The 24,750-nt window shown below is 57.9% G+C and overlaps 1 protein-coding gene across 2 annotated transcripts; it reads right to left on the reverse strand.

Moving 5' to 3' along the window:
* Nucleotides 1-561: 561 nt before the first annotated feature.
* On the reverse strand, nucleotides 562-24,571 carry MCOLN1 (mucolipin TRP cation channel 1). Of its 2 annotated transcripts, XM_053968300.1 has the most exons (14): nucleotides 24,304-24,571; nucleotides 21,830-22,047; nucleotides 20,570-20,737; nucleotides 19,272-19,434; nucleotides 17,975-18,056; nucleotides 17,073-17,169; nucleotides 14,276-14,375; nucleotides 13,057-13,163; nucleotides 11,035-11,184; nucleotides 10,815-10,916; nucleotides 7,817-7,939; nucleotides 4,895-5,101; nucleotides 4,242-4,372; nucleotides 562-1,335 (listed from the first exon to the last, which is right to left on the reverse strand). In XM_053968300.1, the coding sequence occupies exons 1-14, from the start codon at nucleotides 24,317-24,319 to the stop codon at nucleotides 1,299-1,301; spliced, it is 1,701 nt and encodes a 566-aa protein (XP_053824275.1). In that variant the 5' UTR covers nucleotides 24,320-24,571; the 3' UTR covers nucleotides 562-1,298. The 2 variants fall into 2 exon arrangements, with proteins under 2 accessions (XP_053824275.1, XP_053824274.1); XM_053968299.1 differs by lacking the exons at nucleotides 562-1,335; nucleotides 4,242-4,372; nucleotides 4,895-5,101 and adding an exon at nucleotides 6,687-6,802.
* Nucleotides 24,572-24,750: the final 179 nt, after the last annotated feature.

Raw genomic sequence — 24,750 nt, forward strand, 5'->3', positions numbered from 1 at the left:
CGGGGGGGAGGCGGGAGGTACCACTGAGGGGGGAGTGGGAGGTACCACTGAGGGAAATGGGGGGGAGGCGGGAGGTACCACTGAGGGGTGAGTGGGAGGTACCACTGAGGGAAACGGGGGGGAAGCGGGAGGTACCTGGGGGAAGCGGGAGGTACCACTGAGGGGAGATGGGCGATACCACTGAGGGAAATGGGGGGCAGGCGGGAAATACCACTAAGGAGAGACGAGGGGAGATGGGAGGTACCACTGAGAGAGACGGGGGGAGGCGGGAGGTACCACTGAGGGGGGAGTGGGAGGCACCACTGTGGGCACGGGGGGGGGGGGCGTGTGGGGCGTACCACTGTAAGGCAGCGTGTGGGGGGGGAACACTCAAGCGGGTTGTACCACTGAGGGGAGGCGGAATGGACTGCACCACTGTGGCGGGGGGGGGGGAGGCACAGCCTCACAGGGCTGTACCATTACAGCGATGGGGGTGTCCCCGAGGCCACCCCTGGGTGCCACGCGGTGTCCCCATTGTCACCCCGGGGTGTCCCCACTGTCACACGGACCCCTCGTGTCCCAGATCACCTTTATTGTCCCCTTGGGGACACCAACCCCCCCCCGGCGTGGCCACAGCCCCATTTTGGGGTGAAAAGGGACATTTTTGGGTGCCAGCGCTGCTCCGGTGACGCCAAGGACACGGACAAGGTCCCCAAGTGTCCCCAAAAAAGAGATCGGGGGGTGCCAAGGCTCCAAATTTACCCCCCAAAAAAATCATCAGAGGGCTCCCAAAGTGTCCCTAAAAGCAGATTTGGGGGTCCCCAAAAATGGGTCGTGACCCCAAAAATGGAAGCGTCCCCCCAAAATTATTTGGGGGTTCCAAAAATATCCCCAAAAATGGATTTAGGGGGACCCAGGATTCCAAATTTAACCCCAAAAATGGATTTTGGGGGTCCTAAGATTCCAAATTTAACACCAAAAAATGGATTTTGGAGGTCCCAGGGTTCCAAATTTAACCCCAAAAATGGATTTTGGGGGTCTCAAAATGTCCCCAAAAATGGATTTTGGGGGTCCTAGGATTCCAAATTTAACACCAAAAATGGATTTTGGGGGTCCCAGGATTCCAAATTTAACCCAAAAATGGATTTGGGGGGGTCCCAAAATATCCCCAAAACCGGATCTGGGGACTCCAACATCCCAACCCCCCCCCCCCAAAAAAATCCATCCTGGGGGTCCCAGATTTGGGGTCCCGGGCAGGTAAGAGCAGGAAATAAAATAAATTAAAAGTGGGGGTTTTGGGGTGTCCCCCCCGGGTCCCCTCAGTTCACCACGAGCGCGTTGTCCTGCACGGGGGCCCTGTGGGGACACAAATTTGGGGCTTTTTTAGGGGATTTTGGGGGGTTTTGGGGGTCAGCAGCCCAGGGAAACCCCCCCCCAGATCCCAAAAATTCCAGGAGGGGAGGGGGGACCCCAAAAACCCGGGGGGAGGCTGGATTTTGGGTTGGGGGGGTTTTGGGGTGATTTTGGGGTGATTTTGGGGTTGGATTTTGGGGTTATTTGGGGTGGCTTTGGGGTCACTTTAGGGTCATTTTGGGGCTGGATTTTGGGGTGATTTTGGGGTTATTTGGGGCTGGGTTTTCGGGTCATTTTGGAGACATTTTGGGGTCATTTGGGGCTGGATTTTGGGGGCATTTGGGGTTGGATTTTGGGGTGATTTTGGTGTGATTTTGGGGGCATTTGGGGTGGTTTTGGGGTCATTTGGGGCTGGATTTTGGGGTCGTTTTGGGGTCATTAGGGGCTGGATTTTGGGGGCATTTGGGGACATTTTGGGGTCACTTTGGAGTCATTTTGGGGCTGGATTTTGGGGTCACTTGGGGTGATTTTGGGGTCATTTGGGGCTGGATTTTGGGGTCATTTGGGGTAATTTTGGGGTTGGATTTTGGGGTTGGATTTTGGGGTCGGATTTTGGGGTCGTTTTGGGGTCATTTGAGGCTGGATTTTGGGGTCATTTGGGGTCACTTGGAGCTGGCTTTTAGGGTGATTTTGGGGTTATTTGGGGTGATTTTGGGGGCATTTGGGATGATTTTGGAGTCCTTTGGGGTTGGATTTTGGGGTCATTTTGGGGCTGGATTTTGGGGTGATTTGGGGCTGGGTTTTTGGGGTCACTTTGGGGTCTTCTGGGGCTGGAATTTGGGGTGGTTTTGGGAGCATTTGGGGCTGGATTTTGGGGACATTTTGGGGTGGTTTTGGGGTCATTTGGGGTGATTTTGGGGGCATTTGGGGCTGGATTTTGGGGTCATTTGGGGTCACTTGGAGCTGGCTTTTAGGGTGATTTTGGGGTTATTTGGGGTGGTTTGGGGGTCATTTGGGGCTGATTTTGGGGTCATTTTGGGTCTTTTGGGGCTGGATTTTGGGGTCATTTGGGGGCTGGATTTTGGGGTCGTTTTGGGGTCAATTTGGGGCTGGATTTTGGGGTCATTTGGGGCTGGATTTTGGGGTCATTTTGGGTCTTTGGGGCTGGATTTTGGGGTCGTTTTGGGTCTTTGGGGCTGGATTTTGGGGTCGTTTTGGGGTCATTTTGGGGTGGGATTTTGGGGTCAATTTGGGGCTGGATTTTGGGGTCATTTGGGGGCTGGATTTTGGGGTCATTTTGGGTCTTTGGGGCTGGATTTTGGGGTCGTTTTGGGTCAATTTGGGGCTGGATTTTGGGGTCATTTGGGGCTGGATTTTGGGGTCATTTTGGGTCTTTGGGGCTGGATTTTGGGGTCGTTTTGGGTCCTTTGGGCTGGATTTTGGGGTCGTTTTGGGGTGGGATTTTGGGGTCAATTTGGGGCTGGATTTTGGGGTCATTTGGGGCTGGATTTTGGGGTCATTTGGGGCTGGATTTTGGGGTCGTTTTGGGTCTTTGGGGCTGGATTTTGGGGTCGTTTTGGGGTCATTTTGGGGTGGGATTTTGGGGTCAATTTGGGGCTGGATTTTGGGGTCATTTTGGGTCTTTGGGGCTGGATTTTGGGGTCGTTTTGGGGTCATTTTGGGGCGGGATTTTGGGGTCATTTGGGGCTGGATTTTGGGGTCATTTTGGGTCTTTGGGGCTGGATTTTGTGGTCGTTTTGGGGTCATTTTGGGGCGGGATTTTGGGGTCAATTTGGGGCTGGATTTTGGGGTCATTTGGGGCTGGGTTTTCGGGTCACTTTGGAGTCATTTTGGGGTCATTTGGGGCTGGATTTTGGGGTCATTTTGGGGTCATTTAGGGGCGGGATTTTGGGGCCATTTGGGGCTGGATTTTGGGGTCATTTTGGGGTCATTTAGGGGCCAAATTCTGGGGTCGTTTTGGGTCATTTGGGGCCGCATTTTGGAGTAATTTTGGGGTTGGATTTTGGGGTCATTTTGGGGATCGATTTTGGGTTCATTTGGGGTCATTTTGGGGTTGGATTTTGGGGTCATTTGGGGCCGGATTTTGGGATCATTTGGGGACAGGGCTGGATTTGGCAGTGGGGGGGACCATTTTGGGGTTGTTTGGGGTGGATTTTGGGATAATTTGGGATTCTCCCACCCCCCCCAGCTGGAATCCCCCCCAGGTGACACCGAGCCCAAACCACCCAGGACCCCCCTCCTTTGGGGTGACCCCAGACCCCCTCAAAACCCCCCAAAATGTTCTGAAATCCCCCCAAAACCCCCCCAAAATATCCCCAAATTTCCCAAAACATCCCCAAAGTCCCCAGAATGTCCCAAAATCCCCTGAAATGTCCCAAAACCTCCCCAAAATCCCCCAACACACCCCAAAATCCCCTGAAATGTCCCAAAATCCCCCAAAACCCCCCCAAACCTTCCAAAATGTCCCAAAATCTCCCAAAACCTCCCCCCAAAATCCCTGGAAATGTCCTAAAATCCCCCAAAAATTCCCTTAAAATGTCCCAAAATCCCCTGAAACCTCCCCCAAACCCTCCCCCAAAAATCCCTGGAAATGTCATAAAATCTCCCCAGAATCCCCTGAAATGTCCCCAAATCCCCCGAAACCTCCCCCAAAACCCCCCAAAATCCCCCAAAACCTCCCCCAAAAATCCCTGGAAATGTCATAAAATCCCCCAAAAATCCCCTAAAGTGTCCCAAAATCCCCCAAAACCTCCCCAAAACCCCCCAAAACCTCCTCCAAAACCCCCTAAAATGTCCCCAAATCCCCCCAAACCCCCTGAAGTGTCCCAAAACCGCCCAAAATGTCCCCAAACCCCCCCGGGAACGCCCCAAATCCGGGGCTGGCGGACCGGGGGCAGCAGCAGAGGGCGGGGCAGGAGGCGGAGCTGTCCCGGCGGAACTTTCCAGAACCGGGGCTGTCCCGGCACTGCGCGATGAAGGCGTGGAGCTGTGACACCGGCGCGTCACCCTCGGACTGATTCTGGGGACAGGTGAGGCACAGGTGAGGCACAGGTGAGGCACAGGTGAGGGACAGGTGAGGGACAGGGACAGGTGAGAGGTGAGAGACAGGTGAGGCACAGGTGAGGGACAGGTGAGGCACAGGTGAGGCACAGGTGAGGGACAGGTGAGGGACAGGAGCTGTGACACCGGCGCGTCACCCTCGGACTGGTGCTGGGGACAGGTGAGGGACAGGTGAGGGACAGGTGAGGGACAGGGACAGGTGAGGGACAGGTGAGGGACAGGTGAGGGACAGAAGAGATAACACACACAGAGATGACGTCACACCCAGGTGAGGTCACACAGGTGAGATAACACACCCAGGTGAGATAACACACCCAGGTGAGATAACACCCAGATAACACAGAGATGACATCACACCCAGGTGAGATAACACACCCAGGTGAGATAACACACCCAGGTGAGATAACACCCAGATAACACAGAGATGACGTCACACCCAGGTGACGTCACACGCAGGTGAGGTGCCACCTGCCCTGCTCACCTTGATGGTGTCGTAGGAGCCGGTGATGAGGGCGATGAAGAGGCTGAGCACCATGTAGATGAAGAGCGCGCTGAAGGAGTACAGGTACACCTGGCTGAAGAGCCACACCAGCGCCCCGCTGGGCCGCAGCGCCGCAAAGGTGGCAAACATGTCGTCGCCATTGACCAGCGAGAAGAGACACTCGGACACCATGGACAGCGAGCGGAACTGGGGACGGGACACCTGTGTCACCTGTGTGTCACCTGTGTGTCACCTGTGTCACCTGTGTGACACCTGTGTGACACCTGTGTCACCTGTGTCATCGCCATTGACCAGCGAGAAGAGACACTCGGACACCATGGACAGCGAGCGGAACTGGGGACGGGACACCTGTGTCACCTGGGGGTCACCTGTGTGACACCTGTGTGACACCTGTGTCACCTGTGTCACCTGTAACCCCTGTGTCACCTGTGTCGTCGCCATTGACCAGCGAGAAGAGACACTCGGACACCATGGACAGCGAGCGGAACTGGGGACACGACACCTGTGTCACCTGTGTGTCACCTGTGTGACACCTGTGTCACCTGTGTCACCTGTGTGTCACCTGTGTCACCTGTGTGACACCTGTGTCATCGCCATTGACCAGCGAGAAGAGACACTCGGACACCATGGACAGCGAGCGGAACTGGGGACACGACACCTGTGTCACCTGTGTGTCACCTGTGTGACACCTGTGTCACCTGTGTCACCTGTGTGTCACCTGTGTCACCTGTGTGACACCTGTGTCGTCGCCATTGACCAGCGAGAAGAGACACTCGGACACCATGGACAGCGAGCGGAACTGGGGACGGGACACCTGTGTCACCTGGGGGTCACCTGTGTGACACCTGTGTCACCTGTGTCACCTGTGTGTCACCTGTGTCACCTGTGAGTCACCTGTGTCACCTGTGTCGTCGCCATTGACCAGCGAGAAGAGACACTCGGACACCATGGACAGCGAGCGGAACTGGGGACACAACACCTGTGTCACCTGTGTGTCACCTGTGTGACACCTGTGTCACCTGTGTCACCTGTGTGACACCTGTGTCACCTGTGTCATCGCCATTGACCAGCGAGAAGAGACACTCGGACACCATGGACAGCGAGCGGAACTGGGGACGGGACACCTGTGTCACCTGTGTGTCACCTGTGTGACACCTGTGTCACCTGTGAGTCACCTGTGTGACACCTGTGTCACCTGTGTGTCACCTGTGTCACCTGTGTGTCACCTGTGTCACCTGTGTGACACCTGTGTCACCTGTGTGTCACCTGTGTCACCTGTGTCACCTGTGTGTCACCTGTGTCACCTGTGTGACACCTGTGTCACCTGTGTCGTCGCCATTGACCAGCGAGAAGAGACACTCGGACACCATGGACAGCGAGCGGAACTGGGGACACAACACCTGTGTCACCTGTGTGTCACCTGTGTGACACCTGTGTCACCTGTGTCACCTGTGTGACACCTGTGTCACCTGTGTCATCGCCATTGACCAGCGAGAAGAGACACTCGGACACCATGGACAGCGAGCGGAACTGGGGACGGGACACCTGTGTCACCTGTGTGTCACCTGTGTGACACCTGTGTCACCTGTGAGTCACCTGTGTGACACCTGTGTCACCTGTGAGTCACCTGTGTGACACCTGTGTGACACCTGTGAGTCACCTGTGTGACACCTGTGTCACCTGTGTGTCACCTGTGAGTCACCTGTGTGACACCTGTGTCACCTGGGGGTCACCTGTGTGTCACCTGTGTCACCTGTGTGTCACCTGTGTGTCACCTGTGAGTCACCTGTGTGACACCTGTAACCCCTGTGTGACACCTGTGTCACCTGTGTCATCGCCATTGACCAGCGAGAAGAGACACTCGGACACCATGGACAGCGAGCGGAACTGGGGACACGACACCTGTGTCACCTGTGTCACCTGGGGGTCACCTGTGTGACACCTGTGTGACACCTGTGTCACCTGAGTGTCACCTGTGTCCCCTGTCACACCTATGTCACACCTGTGTGTCTCCTGTCACACCTGTGTCACACCTGTGTCTCCTGTCACACCTGTGTCACACCTGTGCCACCTGTAACCCCTGTGTCCCCTGTCACACCTGTGTCACACCTGTGTCCCCTGTCACACCTGTGTCACACCTGTGTCTCCTGTCACACCTGTGTCCCCTGTCACACCTATGTCACACCTGTGTCTCCTGTCACACCTATGTCACACCTGTGTCTCCTGTCACACCTGTCTCACCTGCATGCCATCCATGGATTTAGGGAGGCATCGAACCCCAAAACTGAAATTTGGGAATCTCCCATCCCAAACCCCAAAATTTGGGAATCCCCCAACCCCAAAATTGGGATTTGGGGCCGCCCAGACCCACCTTGACGTGGTGCGGGCCCTGCACAGAGATTTGGGAATTCCCCAAAACCAGGACTGGAGAACATCCCGACCCCAAACCTGAAATTTGGGAATCTCCCACCCCAAAACCCAAAATTTGGGAATCTCCCACCCCCAAACCCAAAATTTGGAAGAAACCAAATCCCCTGAAATGGAACTTGGGACTCTCCCAACCCCAAAACCCAGAATTTCGGAAGGAACCCAACCCCAAAACCCAAAATCCCAAAAAGGACTTGAGAACATCCCAACCCCCAAAACTGAAATTTAGGAATGTTCCACCCCAAACCCCAAAATTTGGGAATCCCCCAAGCCCAAAATTGGGATTTGGGGCTGCCAAGACCCACCTTGACGTGGTGCGGGCCCAGCACAGAGATTTGGGAATCCCCAACCCCAAAACCAGGACTGGAGAACATCCCGACCCCAAACCCGAAATTTGGGAATCTCCCACCCCAAAACCCAAGATTTGGGAATCCCCCAAGCCCAAAATTGGGATTTGGGGCCGCCCAGACCCACCTTGACGTGGTGCGGGCCCAGCACGATCCAGCCGCAGAAGCAATAGCCCAGGTAAATCACGGCCACGCAGCAGCAGAAGCGCATCACGCTGGGGAGCGCCACGCGCAGCGTCACGATCAGGATCTGGGCCAAAAAACGGGGAAATCGGGAAAAACGGGGATTATCCACGAGCGGGGAGGGAAAAACGGGGATTTGGGACGGGAAAATGGGGATTTGGGGTGGGAAAACGGGGATTTGGGACAGAAAAATGGGATTATCCACGTGTGGGGAGCGCATCACGCTGGGGAGCGCCACGCGCAGCGTCACGATCAGGATCTGGGCCAAAAAACGGGGAAATCGGGAAAAACGGGAATTATCCACGAGCGGGGAGGGAAAAACGGGGATTTGGGGTGGGAAAATGGGAATTTGGGACAGGAAAATGGGATTATCCACATGTGGGGAGCGCATCACGCTGGGGTGTTCGCCACGCGCAGCGTCACGATCAGGATCTGGGCCAAAAAATGGGGAAATCGGGAAAAACGGGAATTATCCACGAGTAAATTGGGAAAAACGGGGATTTGGGGTGGGAAAATGGGGATTTGGGGTGGGAAAATGGGGATTTGGGGTGGGAAAATGGGGATTTGGGACAGGAAAATGGGATTATCCACGTGTGGGGAGCGCATCACGCTGGGGAGCACCACGCGCAGCGTCACGATCAGGATCTGGGGCCAAAAAACGGGGAAATCGGGAAAAACGGGAATTATCCACGAGCGGGGAGGGAAAAACTGGGATTTGGGGTGGGAAAACGGGGATTTGGGGTGGGAAAATGGGGATTTGGGACAGGAAAATGGGGATTTGGGACAGGAAAATGGGGATTTGGGGTGGGAAAATGGGATTATCCACGTGTGGGGAGCGCATCACGCTGGGGAGCGCCACGCGCAGCGTCACGATCAGGATCTGGGCCAAAAAACGGGGAAATCGGGAAAAACGGGGATTATCCACGAGCGGGGAGGGAAAAACGGGGATTTGGGACGGGAAAACGGGGATTTGGGGTGGGAAAATGGGGATTTGGGACAGGAAAATGGGATTATCCACGTATGGGAAGTGCATCACGCTGGGGAGCGCCACGCGCAGCGTCACAATCAGGATCTGGGGCCAAAAACGGGGAAATCGGGAAAAACGGGAATTATCCACGAGCGGGGAGGGAAAAACAGGGATTTGGGGTGGGAAAACGGGGATTTGGAACAGGAAAATGGGGATTTGGGACAGGAAAATGGGATTATCCACGTGTGGGAAGCGCATCACGCTGGGGAGCGCCACGCGCAGCGTCACGATCAGGATCTGGGCCAAAAAACGGGGAAATCGGGAAAAACGGGAATTATCCACGAGCGGGGAGGGAAAAACGGGGATTTGGGACGGGAAAATGGGGATTTGGGGTGGGAAAATGGGGATTTGGGGTGGGAAAATGGGATTATCCACGTGTGGGGAGCGCATCACGCTGGGGAGCGCCACGCGCAGCGTCACGATCAGGATCTGGGCCAAAAAACGGGGAAATCGGGAAAAACGGGGATTATCCACGAGCGGGGAGGGAAAAACGGGGATTTGGGACGGGAAAACGGGGATTTGGGGTGGGAAAATGGGGATTTGGGACAGGAAAATGGGATTATCCACGTATGGGAAGTGCATCACGCTGGGGAGCGCCACGCGCAGCGTCACAATCAGGATCTGGGGCCAAAAACGGGGAAATCGGGAAAAACGGGAATTATCCACGAGCGGGGAGGGAAAAACAGGGATTTGGGGTGGGAAAACGGGGATTTGGAACAGGAAAATGGGGATTTGGGACAGGAAAATGGGATTATCCACGTGTGGGAAGCGCATCACGCTGGGGAGCGCCACGCGCAGCGTCACGATCAGGATCTGGGCCAAAAAACGGGGAAATCGGGAAAAACGGGAATTATCCACGAGCGGGGAGGGAAAAACTGGGATTTGGGGTAGGAAAACGGGGATTTGGGGTGGGAAAATGGGGATTTGGGACAGGAAAATGGGATTATCCACGTGTGGGAAGTGTATCACGCTGGGGAGCGCCACGCGCAGCGTCACAATCAGGATCTGGGCCAAAAAACGGGGAAATCGGGAAAAACGGGAATTATCCACGAGCGGGGAGGGAAAAACGGGGATTTGGGGTGGGAAAACGGGGATTTGGGGTGGGAAAATGGGGATTTGGGACAGGAAAATGGGGATTTGGGACAGAAAAATGGGGATTTGGGGCAGGAAAATGGGATTTTCCACGTGTGCGGAATGCATCACGTTGGGGAGCGCCACGCGCAGCGTCACGATCAGGATCTGGGGCCAAAAACGGGGAAATCGTGAAAAACGGAAATTATCCATGAGTAAGTTGGGAAAAACGGGGATTTGGGACGGGAAAATGGGGATTTGGGGCGGGAAAATGGGGATTTGGGGTGGGAAAATGTCCCTGTCGCTCATGTTGTACTTCTGGAAGAAGGTCAGGTAGCGGATGACCCCGACCTCGCGATGTCCCTGCCACTGTCCCTGTCCCGCCGGGCTGTCCCCTGTCCCTGTCACTGTCCCTGTCTCCTCTGGATATCCCCTGTCCCTGTCCCTGCCACTGTCCCTGTCCCGCCGGGCTGTCCCCTGTCCCTGTCCCCAGGTGACACAGGTGACGCAGGTGTCACTCACGTTGTACTTCTGGAAGAAGATCAGGTAGCGGATGACCCCGACCTTGCCATGTCCCTGTCCCTGTCACTGTCCCCACCGGGATGTCCCCTGTCCCTGTCACTGTCCCTGTCCCCCCAGGCTGTCCCCTGTCCCCAGGTGACACTGGTGACACAGGTGACACAGGTGACGCAGGTGACACTCACGTTGTACTTCTGGAAGAAGGTCAGGTAGCGGATGACCCCGACCTTGCCATGTCCCTGTCACTGTCCCTGTCCCCCCGGGCTGTCCCCTGTCCCTGTCCCCAGGTGACACAGGTGACACAGGTGACGCAGGTGACACTCACGTTGTACTTCTGGAAGAAGGTCAGGTAGCGGATGACCCCGACCCACACGAGCAGCGTCGACGTCCCCAGCAGGATGCTGCACACGTCGTACCCCGAGAAGTTCTGCGGGGACACGGGGACAGTGCCACCAGCGTGTCCCCAGGCCCTTGTCCCCCCGGGGGCGGTGACAGCGCCCCCCTGCCATCGTCCCCAGGGTGGCAGCGTCCCTGCCAGGGGTGACCTTGGCCTCGATGCCGATCTTGAGCACGGTGCCCAGCACGGTGAGGAGGTCGCTGGTGACCAGCAGCAGGTACCAGCCATTGAGGAACTCCAGCCGGTCCGACAGCGACACGGCCAGGCCGCGGCGACGGCGCAGGAACCGGCTGAACTCCTGCGGGACGTTGTCACCGTCAGTGTCACTGTCACTGTCATTGTCACTGTCATTGTCACTGTCATTGTCACTGTCACCGCACGGGAACCGGCTGAACTCCTGCGGGACATTGTCACTGTCACCGTCAGTGTCACTGTCATTGTCACCATCACTGTCATTGTCACTGTCAGCTCACGGGAACCGGCTGAACTCCTGCGGGACGTTGTCACCGTCAGTGTCATTGTCACTGTCACCGTCACTGTCATTGTCACTGTCACTGTCACTGTCATTGTCAGTGCATTGTCACTGTCAGCTCACAGGAACCGGCTGAACTCCTGCGGGACATTGTCACTGTCACTGTCATTGTCACTGTCGTTGTCACCGTCATTGTCACTGTCATTGTCACTGTCAGTGTCACCTCACAAGAACCGGCTGAACTCCTGCGGGACGTTGTCACCGTCAGTGTCATTGTCACTGTCACCGTCACTGTCATTGTCACTGTCAGCTCACGGGAACCGGCTGAACTCCTGCGGGACGTGGTCATTGTCACTGTCACAGTCAGTGTCATTGTCACTGTCACTGTCACTGTCAGTGTCACTGTCAGTGTCACTGTCATTGTCAGTGCATTGTCAGTGTCACCTCACAGGAACCGGCTGAACTCCTGCGGGACATTGTCACCGTCACTGTCAGTGTCAGTGTCACTGTCACCGTCACTGTCATTGTCACTGTCATTGTCACTGTCACCGCACAGGAACCGGCTGAACTCCTGCGGGACATTGTCACCGTCAGTGTCACTGTCATTGTCACTGTCATTGTCAGTGTCATTGTCACCGTCACTGTCATTGTCACTGTCAGCTCACAGGAACCGGCTGAACTCCTGCGGGACATGGTCACCGTCAGTGTCACTGTCAGTGTCATTGTCACCGTCACTGTCATTGTCAGTGTCACCTCACAGGAACCGGCTGAACTCCTGCGGGACATGGTCACCGTCACTGTCACCGTCAGCGTCACCGTCATTGTCACTGTCACTGTCAGCTCACAGGAACCAGCTGAACTCCTGCGGGACATTGTCACTGTCACTGTCACTGTCATTGTCACCGTCATTGTCACTGTCACTGTCAGTGTCAGTGTCACCTCACAGGAACCGGCTGAACTCCTGCGGGACGTGGTCACCGTCAGTGTCATTGTCACTGTCACCGTCACTGTCATTGTCACTGTCAGCTCACGGGAACCGGCTGAACTCCTGCGGGACATTGTCACCGTCAGTGTCATTGTCACTGTCACCGTCACTGTCATTGTCACTGTCAGCTCACGGGAACCGGCTGAACTCCTGCGGGACATTGTCACCGTCAGTGTCATTGTCACTGTCACTGTCATTGTCAGTGTCACCTCACAGGAACCGGCTGAACTCCTGCGGGACGTGGTCACCGTCACCGTCACCGTCAGTGTCACTGTCATTGTCACCTCACAGGAACCGGTTGGATTCCCACGGGGACGCAGGGACACCGGGATTGTCACCTCGCTGGGGTGGCACCACCTCCCCCCACGTCCCACCATCCACATCCAACCCTATCCCATCCCCCGAACCCCATAAATCCCCTAAATCCCCCCCAAATCCCATCAGTCCCATCAATCCCATCCCCCAAACCCTCCCAAAATCCCCCAAATCCCATCCCCAAAACCCCAGAATCCCCCAAATCCCCCAAACCCCATCAATCCCATCCCCCAAACCCCCCCAAAATCCCCCCAAACCCCCCCAAAACCCCCCAAATCCCATCAATCCCATCCCCCAAACCCCCCAAATTCCCCCAAATCCCATCAGCCTCATGCCCCAAACCCCAAAACTCCTCCAAATCCCCCCAAAACTCCCCCAAAGCCCCCCAAGCCCCCGACCCTCTGCAGGAGGAGCCCGCGGGCGATGGAGCGGGCGCAGAGCACCAGGGACAGCGAGCACACGGCTGTCACCAGCACGTCGAAGGACAGGCGCAGCGAGTTGTCACCTGCGGGGACACCCGGCCGTCACTGCCACCTCCCCCGAGGGGGGCGGGGGACACCTCGGGGACAGGGGACCCTCCCAGGGCACAGGTGGCACCCCAGGGCCTGTTGTCACCCCGCAGGGACAGGTGCGCGCTGTCACCTCTGCCGGGCGTGGCAGGGTGGTGGCACTCCCACAGCCTGTTGTCACCTGTTGTCACCTCTGATGGCGTGGCAGGGTGGTGGCACTCCCAGGGACACACCCACGGCCCACTGTCACCCATTGTCACCCGCTGTCACCTGTTGTCACCCACTGTCACCTCTTCCGGGCATGGCAGGGTGGTGGCACTGCCAGGGACACCCCCACAGCCCGTTGTCACCTGTTGTCACCCACTGTCACCTCTGCTGGGCATGGCAGGGTGGTGGCACTGCCAGGGACACCCCCACGGCCCACTGTCACCCATTGTCACCTGTTGTCACCCGCTGTCACCTCTTCCAGGTGTGGCAGGGTGGTGGCACTCCCAGGGACACCCCCACAGCCCGTTGTCACCCATTGTCACTTGCTGTCACCTCTGCTGGGTGTGGCAGGGTGGTGGCACCGCCAGGGACACCCCCAGAGCCCGTTGTCACCCATTGTCACCCGTTGTCACCCGTTGTCACCCGCTGTCACCTCTGCCGGGTGTGGCAGGGTAGTGGCACTCCCAGGGACACTCCCATGGCCCACTGTCACCAATTGTCACCCGTTGTCACCTCTTCCAGGTGTGGCAGGGTGGTGGCAATCCCAGGGACACCCCCACAGCCCGTTGTCACCCATTGTCACCCGCTGTCACCCGTTGTCACCCGCTGTCACCTCTACTGGGTGTGGCAGGGTGGTGGCACTGCCATGGACACCCCCACAGCCCGTTGTCACCCATTGTCACCCGTTGTCACCCATTGTCACCCGCTGCCACCGCTGTCACCTGTGCCGGGCAGCGAGGGGTGGTGGCACTCCCAGGGACACCCCCACAGCCCGTTGTCACCCATTGTCACCCGCTGCCACCGCTGTCACCTGTGCCGGGCAGCGAGGGGTGGTGGCACTCCCAGGGACACCCCCACAGCCCGTTGTCACCCATTGTCACCCGTTGTCACCCGCTGTCACCTGTGCCGGGCAGCGAGGGGTGGTGGCACTCCCGGATGGCCGCGTGCGTGTCCAGGCGGATCCGCACTCGCCCGCTGTGGGCGCTGTTGTCAAACGTGACCTGGGGACACGGGGTGGCACCGTCACTGCCGTTGTCACTGCCGTTGTCACTTTCATTGTCACTGTCATTTTCATTTCACTGCCATTGTCACTGCCATTGTCACTGCCATTGTCACTGCCATTGTCACTGTCACTGTCATTTCCATTTCACTGTTATTGTCACTGTCACTGTCATTGTCACTATTACTGTCACTATCATTGTCATTATCACTGTCATTTTCACTGTCATTGTCACTATCATTGTCACTGTCACTACGTCACTGTCATTGTCACTGTCACTGTCATTTTCATTTCCCTGTTATTGTCACTGTCACTGTCATTTTCACTGCCGCTGTGTCACTGTCATTGTCACTTTCACTGTCATTGTCACTGTCAATGTCATTGTCACTGTCATTTTCACTTCACTGTCATTGTCACCGTCGTTGTCATTGTCACTGTTGTCACTGTCACTGTCGCTATCAATGTCACTGTCAATGCCATTGTCACTTTCACTGTCATTGTCACTGTTATTGTCATTGTCACTGTCATTGTCACTGTCACTGTGTCACTGTGTCACTGTCACTGTGTCACTGTCACTGTCATTTTCACTGCCACTGTGTCACTGTCATTGTCACTTTCACTGTCATTGTCACTGTTATTGTCACTGTCATTGTCGCTGTCACTGTGTCACTGTGTCACTGTCACTGTGTCACTGTGTCACTGTCACTGTGTCACTGTCACTGTCATTATTGTTGTCACTGTCACTGTCATTGTCATTGTCATTGTGTCACTGTCACTGTTACTGTGTCACTGTCACTGTCATGGTCACTGTCATTGTGTCACTGTCACTTTCACTGTCACTATCACTGTCACTGTCACTGTGTCACTGTCACTGTCACTGTCACAACAGTCACTGGCTGTCCCCAAGGCCCGCAGAGGGACAGAGGGACAGATGAGGGACAGAGGGACACTCCGGAGGGACACGAGAGGGGACACGAGTGGGACACGAGTGGGACACCAGGAGGGACATGAGGGACACGAAAGGGACACGAGAGGATACAAGAAGGACACTCAGGGGACACTCGGGGGACACTTGGGGGGACACCCAGGGGACACTTGGGGACACTTGGGGGACACTTGGGGGACACTCGGAGACACTCAAGGGACAATTGGGGACACTCTGGGGTATCTGGGGACACTCAGGGGACACTGGGGGACACTTGGGGGGACACCCAGGGGACACTTGGGGACACTCGGGGGACACTTGGGGGACACTCGGAGACACTCAAAGGACAATTGGGGACACTCTGGGGTATCTGGGGACACTCAGGGGACACTGGGGGACACTTGGGGGACACCCAGGGGATGCTCAGGGGTCACTTGGGGACACTCGGGGGACACTTGGAGACACTGGGGACACTTGGGGGACACCCAGGGGTCACTGGGGACACTTGGGGGACACTCAGAGAACGCTCAGGGGTCACTTGGGGACACTCTGGAGTATCTGGGGACACTCAGGGGTCATTTGGGGACACTCGGGCGACACTTGGGGACACTCAAAGGACAATTGGGGACACTGGGGTATCTGGGGACACTCTGGGGTCATTGGGGGACACTTTGGGGGACACTCAAAGGACAATTGGGGGACACTTGGGGACACTCAAAGGACAATTGGGGACACTGGGGTATCTGGGGACACTCTGGGGTCATTGGGGGACACTTTGGGGGACACTTGGGGGACACTTGGGGACACTTGGGGGACACTTGGGGACACTCAAAGGACAATTGGGGACACTCTGGGGTATCTGGGAACACTCAGGGGACACTCAGGGGTCACTTGGGGACACTCGGGGGACACTTGGAGACACTGGGGACACTTGGGGGACACCCAGGGGTCACTGGGGGACACTTGGGGGACACTTGGGGGACACCCAGGGGTCACTGGGGACACTTGGGGGACACTCAGAGAACGCTCAGGGGTCACTTGGGGACACTCTGGAGTATCTGGGGACACTCAGGGGTCATTTGGGGACACTCGGGCGACACTTGGGGACACTCAAAGGACAATTGGGGACACTGGGGTATCTGGGGACACTCTGGGGTCATTGGGGGACACTTTGGGGGACACTCAAAGGACAATTGGGGGACACTTGGGGACACTCAAAGGACAATTGGGGACACTGGGGTATCTGGGGACACTCTGGGGTCATTGGGGGACACTTTGGGGGACACTTGGGGGACACTTGGGGACACTTGGGGGACACTTGGGGACACTCAAAGGACAATTGGGGACACTCTGGGGTATCTGGGAACACTCAGGGGACACTCAGGGGTCACTTGGGGGTCACTTGGGGACACTCAGGGGTCACTTGGGGACACTCTGGGGTATCTGGGGACACTCTGGGGTCATTGGGGGACACTTGGGGGACACTCAGGGGACTCTCAGGGGACACTGTAGGATATTTGGGGACACTGAGGGGACACTTGGGGACACTCAGGGGTCACTTGGGGACACTCTGGGGTATCTGGGGACACTCAGGGGTCATTGGGGGACACTTTGGGGGACACTTTGGGGGACACTCGGGGGACACTTGGAGACACTCAGGGGTATTTGGGGACACTTGGGGGACACCCAGGGGATGCTCAGGGGACACTCAGAGACACTCAAGGGACACTTGGGGACCCTCTGGGGTATTTGGGGACACTTGGGGACACCCACGGTGACACTGAAGGTGTAGCAGTCGGGGATCTCGTGGTTCAGCAGCGTTTGGATGTTGATGGCCTTGAGCTGGAACTCCACGGTGACATTGATCAGCCTGAGGGGACAAAAAACACCCCGGGAGGCCCCAAAATCCCCCAAAAAAAGGAAAAATTCCACCTCAAAAATCCCCCCCAAAAAAAATCATTGGAAAAGGGGAAAATTCCGCCCCGAAACGCCCAAAAAAACAGCAGGAAAGGGGAAAAAAAATCCACCCCAAAATCGCCAAAGAAACCCAGGAGTTTCCAAAACCCAAAAAAAAGGAAAAATTCCACCTCAAAAAAAAAAAAAAAAAAAAAAAAAAAAAAAGGGAAAATTCTGCCCAAAAATGCCAAAAAAAACAACAGGGAAGGGGAAAAATCCACCCAAAAATCACAAAAAAAAAAAACCCAGTGAGTTCCCAAAGTACCAAAAACGCACCTGGAAAAGGAAAAATTCCACCCCAAAATCCCCCAGAAATGAAAATTCCACCCCAAAATCCCCAAAAAACAACGGGAAAAGTTCCGCCCCAAAACCCCAAAAAAATCAATGGGGATGGAAAATTCCACCTGGAATCAAAAAAAAAAAATACCCGGAGTTCCCAAACTCCCCCAAAAAAACCTAGAAAAGGAAAAATCCTGCCCCAAAATCCCCCAAAAAAACACGGGAATGGGAAAATTGAGCCCCAAAATCCCAAAAAAAATCCTGGGAACGGGAAAATTGAGCCCCAAAATCCCAAAAAAATCCTGGGAATGGGAAAATTGAGCCCCAAAATCCCAGAGAGGGATTTGGGGAAGGGGAGCACAAATCCCACCCGGGGATTTTCGGGACGGGAAGCGCCCTCGGGTGGGATTTAGGGGGATTTTGGGGTTTTTGGGATTTACCTGTGGAACTGGAGGGTGAAGTTGCCGTCGGTGCCGTCCAGCGCCGGCGGCCGGGGGTCCCCGGGGTGCACCCCCAGGCACTCTGTGGGGTCGGGATTGGGGTCAGGGAGTGCCCAAAGCGCCTGGGGCTTCCCAAATCCCGAATCCCAAACGCGCCCGGAGCATTCGGAACGCTCCAGGACCACCTCAAATCCCAAACCCTAAATCCAACCCCAAATCCCAACCCCAACCCCAAAACCCCAAATCCAATCCCAAACCCAAAACCCCAAACCCAGCCCCAACTCCCAAATCCCAAACCCAACCCCAAACCCCAAATCCCAAACCCCAAACCACAAACCCAACCCCCAAACCCCAACCCCAACACCCAAATCCCAACCCAAACCCCAAACCCTAACCCCAAAACCCAAATCCCAAACCCCAAATCCCAAACCCTAATCCCAAAAACCCCAAACCCCAAATTCCAAACCCCAAATCCCAACCCCCAAATCCCAAACCCCAACTCCCAAATCCAATCCCAAAACCCAAACCCCAACTCCCAAACCCCAAATCCCAAATCCCAATCCCAAACCCTGACCCCAACTCCCAAATCCAACCCCAAACCCCAAATCCCAACCCTAACCCCAAAACCCAAATCCCAACTCCCAAATCCAACTCCCACACCCCAAATCCCAAACCCCAAATCCCAACCCAAACCCCAAACCCTAACCCCAAAACCCAAATCCCAACTCCCAAATCCAACCCCAAACCCCAAATCCCAAATCCCAACCCAAACCCCAACTCCCACACCCCAACCCCAAATCCCAACTCCCAAATCCCAACTCCCACACCCCAAATCCCAAATCCCAATCCCAAACCCAAATCCCAACTCCCAAATCCAACCGCAAACCCCAACTCCCACACCCCAAATCCCAAACCCCAACTCCCACACCCCAAACCCAAACCCCAACTCCCACACCCCAAATCCCAACTCCCACACCCCAAACCCCAACTCCCACACCCCAAACCCAAACCCCAACTCCCACACCCCAAACCCAAACCCCAACTCCCACACCCCAAACCCAAACCCCAACTCCCACACCCCAAATCCCAAACCCCAACTCCCACACCCCAAACCCCAACTCCCACACCCCAAACCCCAACTCCCACACCCCAAATCCCAACTCCCACACCCCAAATCCCAACTCCCAAACCCCAAATCCCAACTCCCAAACCCCAAATCCCAACTCCCACACCCCAAACCCCAACTCCCACACCCCAAATCCCAACTCCCAAACCCCAAGCCCAAGCCCAGCCCCACCGGTGACCACGCTGGGGTCGATGTCGAAGGTGTCGTTGCCGGGGTCGATGTCCCCCCTGCGGAAGAAGCGCTGGCACAGCCGGAGCCCGGTGCCACCCCCGGTGCCACCCCCGGTGCCACCGTAGGCGTAGCGGCCCAGGGTCTCGTTGGGGACAGCCAGGTACTGCGGGGACAGGGACACCGGGCTGGAGGTGGCACCTTGGATGACCCCAAAAACTCCATGGTCCCAAACCACCCCATGACCCTAAAACATCTCCAGGACCCCAAAACATCCCCGTGGCCCTAAAACGTCTCTGTGTCCCCAAAACGTCTCTGTGTCCCCAAAATGTCTCTGTGTCCCCAAAACGAGGTGGCCAAGGGCCTCACTTGGGGACAGGGACATGGGGCTGGCGGTGGCACCTTGGATGACCCCAAAAACTCCATGGTCCCAAACCACCCCATGACCCTAAAACATCTCCAGGACCCCAAAACGTGGTGGCCGAGGGTCCTGTTGGGGACAGCCAGGTACTGCGGGGACAGGGACACCGGGCTGGAGGTGGCACCTTGGATGACCCCAAAAACTCCATGGTCCCAAACCACCCCATGACCCTAAAACATCCCCATGACCCCAAAACGTGGTGGCCAAGGGTCCTGTTGGGGACAGCCAGGTACTGCGGGGACAGGGACACGGGGCTGGAGGTGGCACCTTGATGGCCCCAAACATCTCCATAACCCCAAAACATCCCCATGGCCCTAAAACGTCTCCGTGTCCCCAAAATGTGATGGCCGAGGGTCCTGTTGGGGACAGCCAGGTACTGCGGGGACAGGGACACGGGGCTGGCGGTGGCACTGGGGCACCTCGGTGTCCCCAAATCACCTCAGTGTCCCCAGTCACCTCCATAGCCCTGAGGACCTCCATGTCCCCAAACCACCACCGTGTTCCCAACTCCTCCGATGTCCCCAACCCTTCCCGGTGTCCCCAACCCCTCCCAGTGTCCCCGTGCCACCTTCTCGAGGACGAAGACCAGGTGCTCCAGAAGGTCCCAATGTCCCCAACCCTACTGATGTCCCCAACCCCTCCCGATGTCCCCAACCCCTCCCGGTGTCCCCGTGCCACCTTCTCGAGGACGAAGACCAGGTGCTCCAGAAGGTCCCAATGTCCCCAACCCTACTGATGTCCCCAGCCCCTCCTGATGTCCCCAACCCCTCCCGGTGTCCCCGTGCCACCTTCTCGAAGACAAAGGCCAGGTGCTCCAGAAGGTCCCAATGTCCCCAACCCCTCCCGATGTCCCCAACCCCTCCCGGTGTCCCCGTGCCACCTTCTCGAGGACAAAGTCCAGGTGCTCCAGGAGGTCCCCGCGGGTGTAGATGGCCCGGGTGTCATCGGCGCCGTCCTCGTAGCCCTTGAGGAACAGGTGCTTGAAGGCCACCGTGTTGTCCTCCTTGAAGGCCACCACCAGCTGGTTGCTGAGCCCAAACAGGATCAGCTGGGGACAAAGGCCACCACCTCTGTCACCACCTGTCCCATCACGGTGACACTGCTGCGTTTTGTCCCAAAACGGTGTCACGTCACACTCGGGGACAAAGGCCACCACGGTCAGGGTCTGTCCCGCCCTGGTGCCACCACCGTGTTTCACCCCAAAACGGTGTCACCTCATGCCTGGGGACAAAGGCCACCGCTGCCATCAGCCCCTGTCCCTCCACGGTGACGCTGCCGTGCTTTGTCCCAGGACACTCCAGTGTCCCTTTCAAAGTGTCCACATGTCCCTGTGCCCCCTCCCTGCTGCCATCCCCACTGATGTCCCCAAATCCCCGTGTCCTCTCCCCAGTGTCCCCAGGTCCCCGTGCCTCCTCCTGGTGTCCCCTCATCTCTGTGCCCCTCCCTGGTGTCCCCAAGTCCCCGTGCTCTATCCCCGCTGTCCCCGCCTGCCGTCCCCATGTCCCCGCTCGCTGTCCCCTCTGTCCCCGCTGGCTGTCCCCTCTGTCCCTGCTGGCTGTCCCCTCTGTCCCCACCTGCCATCCCCACTGTCCCCATGTCCCCGCTCGCTGTCCCCTCTGTCCCCGCTGGCTGTCCCCACTGTCCCCACTCGCTGTTCCCCTTGTCCCTGCCTGCCATCCCCTCTCACTGTCCCCACTGTCCCCATGTCCCCACTTGCTGTCCCCGCTGTCCCCACCCACCATCCCCATGCCCCCGCTCGCCATCCCCACTGTCCCCACTCGCTGTCCCCTCTGTCCCCGCCCACCATCCCCACTGTCCCCATGTCCCCACTCACTGTCCCCGCTCGTCATCCCCACTGTCCCCGCTCGCTGTCCCCGCTGTCTGTCCCCAAATCCCCGCTCACCGTCCCCCGCCCTTGCTCGCTGTCCCCGTTCACTGTCCCCACCCACCGTCCCCATGTCCCCGCTGGCTGTCCCCACTCACTGTTCCCACTGTCCCCACTGTCCCCACTCGCTGTCCCTGCTCGCCATCCCCTCTCACTGTCCCCATGTCCCCACTCGCTGTCCCCGCCCTCCATCCCTGCTGTCCCCGCTGTCCCCGCCCGCCATCCCCGCTGTCCCCGCTATCCCCGCGGTGTCACCTGCACGGTGACAAGGACGATCTTGGCGAGCTGCAGCGCGAGCTTCACGGGCCGCCTGCCGCGGGCCCGGTACTTGTCGCAGGGGCTCATGAAGAAATACTTGAGGCGGCGCCGCAGCTCCTCCTCCTCCTCCTCCTCCTCTTCCTCCTCCTGCCCCGGTGCCGGCGCCGCCTCGGCCGTGCCGTACCCGGGGCCGCGGCTCAGCAGCCGCTCGGTCTCTGGGGACACCCGCCGGTGTCACCTCGGCCCGGTGTCCCCTGTCCCCGTTAACGGCTCCGGTCCGGATTCCCTGTCCCCGGTGTCACCGCTGTCCCCGTGTCCCCCTCCCGCCGTCCCGGTGTCCGCTCTGCTCGCGGCCCCGCCGGCCCGGTGCACAGTGTCCCCTGCCCCCGTTATAGCCCCGGGCGGGTCTTTGGTGTCCCCTCGCCCCGCCCGGATCCCGGGAATCCCGAACCCGTGTCCCGACATGTCCCGTTCCCGTCTTGTCCCGTTCCCATGCCCTGTCCCTGACCCCATTGCCATGCCCGGTTCCCATTCCTGGTCCCAGTCCCGTTCCCGTTCCCTGTCCCCATTCCCGTTCCCTGTCCCCATTCCCTGTCCCCATTCCCGTTCCCTGTCCCCATTCCCATTCCCTGTCCCCATTCCCGTTCCCTGTCCCCATTCCCATTCCCTGTCCCCATTCCCTGTCCCCATTCCCATTCTCTGTCCCTATTCCCTGTCCCCATTCCCATTCCCTGTCCCCATTCCCTGTCCCTATTCCCATTCCCTGTCCCCATTCCCGTTCCCTGTCTCCATTCCCTGTCCCCATTCCCTGTCCCCATTCCCGTTTCCTGTCCCCATTCCCGTTCCCTGTCCCCATTCCCATTCCCTGTCCCCGTTCCCTGTCCCCATTCCCATTCCCTGTCCCCATTCCCGTTCCCTGTCCCCATTCCCGTTCCCTGTCCCCATTCCCATTCCCTGTCCCCATTCCCTGTCCCCATTCCCGTTCCCTGTCCCCATTCCCTGTCCCCATTCCCGTTCCCTGTCCCCATTCCCATTCCCTGTCCCCATTCCCGTTCCCTGTCCCCATTCCCATTCCCTGTCCCCATTCCCTGTCCCCATTCCCATTCTCTGTCCCTATTCCCTGTCCCCATTCCCATTCCCTGTCCCCATTCCCTGTCCCTATTCCCATTCCCTGTCCCCATTCCCGTTCCCTGTCTCCATTCCCTGTCCCCATTCCCTGTCCCCATTCCCGTTTCCTGTCCCCATTCCCGTTCCCTGTCCCCATTCCCATTCCCTGTCCCCGTTCCCTGTCCCCATTCCCATTCCCTGTCCCCGTTCCCGTTCCCTGTCCCCATTCCCGTTCCCTGTCCCCATTCCCATTCCCTGTCCCCATTCCCTGTCCCCATTCCCGTTCCCTGTCCCCATTCCCATTCCCTGTCCCCATTCCCGTTCCCTGTCTCCATTCCCTGTCCCCATTCCCTGTCCCCATTCCCGTTCCCTGTCCCCATTCCCGTTCCCTGTCCCCATTCCCGTTCCCTGTCCCTATTCCCGTTCCCTGTCCCCATTCCCGTTCCCTGTCCCTATTCCCGTTCCCTGTCCCCATTCCCTGTCCCCATTCCCGTTCCCTGTCCCTATTCCCTGTCCCCATTCCCGTTCCCTGTCCCCATTCCCATTCCCTGTCCCCATTCCCGTTCCCTGTCCCCATTCCCGTTCCCTGTCCCCATTCCCATTCCCTGTCCCCATTCCCATTCCCTGTCCCCATTCCCGTTCCCTGTCCCCATTCCCATTCCCGTTCCCTGTCCCCATTCCCGTTCCCTGTCCCCATTCCCGTTCCCATTCCCTGTCCCCATTCCCGTTCCCTGTCCCCATTCCCGTTCCCATTCCCTGTCCCCATTCCCGTTCCCTGTCCCCATTCCCATTCCCGTTCCCTGTCCCCATTCCCGTTCCCTGTCCCCATTCCCATTCCCGTTCCCTCTCCCCATTCCCGTTCCCTGTCCCCATTCCCATTCCCATTCCCTGTCCCCATTCCCGTTCCCTGTCCCCATTCCCTGTCCCCATTCCCGTTCCCTGTCCCCATTCCCATTCCCTGTCCCCATTCCCTGTCCCCATTCCCGTTCCCTGTCCCCATTCCCGTTCCCTGTCCCCATTCCCATTCCCGTTCCCTGTCCCCATTCCCGTTCCCTGTCCCCATTCCCTGTCCCCATTCCCGTTCCCTGTCCCCATTCCCATTCCCTGTCCCCATTCCCTGTCCCCATTCCCGTTCCCTGTCCCCATTCCCATTCCCTGTCCCCATTCCCGTTCCCTGTCCCCATTCCCATTCCCGTTCCCTGTCCCCATTCCCGTTCCCTGTCCCCATTCCCATTCCCATTCCCTGTCCCCATTCCCGTTCCCTGTCCCCATTCCCATTCCCGTTCCCTGTCCCCATTCCCGTTCCCTGTCCCCATTCCCATTCCCGTTCCCTCTCCCCATTCCCGTTCCCCGTCTCCTCTCACCGGACGCCGCCGCCATCGCTCCGGCCCCGCCCCGGCCCTCACGTGACCCTGCAGGCGTCGCGCTGCTGCCGCCCACCAATCCCAGCGCGCGATCGCTCCCGGATTTGCATGGCCCCGCCCCTGGGCTTGGCCCCGCCCGCCGCCGGCTGCGGCCGCCTCCGGGCGCGGTTTCCTCCCAGTTCCCTCCCAGTGCTCCCAGTAAGAGCGCGACTGGCAGGGAAAGCGCTCCCAGCCCCTGCCCGCTGCTCTCAGCATCGCTGCCGCTGCTCTCCCGATCGCTCCCAGTGCTCCCAGCATCGCTCCCAGTGCTCCCAGGGCTTCCGGCACCGCCCGGGCCGGGCTGGGAGCGGAGGGGAGCGCGAGGAAGAGGAGGGACAGAGGAGGAGGAGGAGGGGGAGAAGCAGGAGCAGGAAGAGGAAGAGGAGCGGGAGGAAGAGGAGCGACAGA

This window comes from Vidua chalybeata, chromosome 33 (assembly GCF_026979565.1).
Source record: "Vidua chalybeata isolate OUT-0048 chromosome 33, bVidCha1 merged haplotype, whole genome shotgun sequence".
Lineage (NCBI taxonomy): Eukaryota > Metazoa > Chordata > Aves > Passeriformes > Viduidae > Vidua > Vidua chalybeata.

What these genes read in the sequence shown, in the direction of transcription:
- MCOLN1 (XM_053968300.1), bottom strand. An exon ending in GCGGGCTCCTCCTGCAGAGG is followed by an intron (nt 11,185 to 13,056) that starts GTCGGGGGCTTG and finishes AACGTCCCGCAG; the next exon opens with GAGTTCAGCCGGTTCCTGCG. An exon ending in GCCCTCTGCTGCTGCCCCCG is followed by an intron (nt 1,336 to 4,241) that starts GTCCGCCAGCCC and finishes GTGTCCCCACAG; the next exon opens with GGCCCCCGTGCAGGACAACG.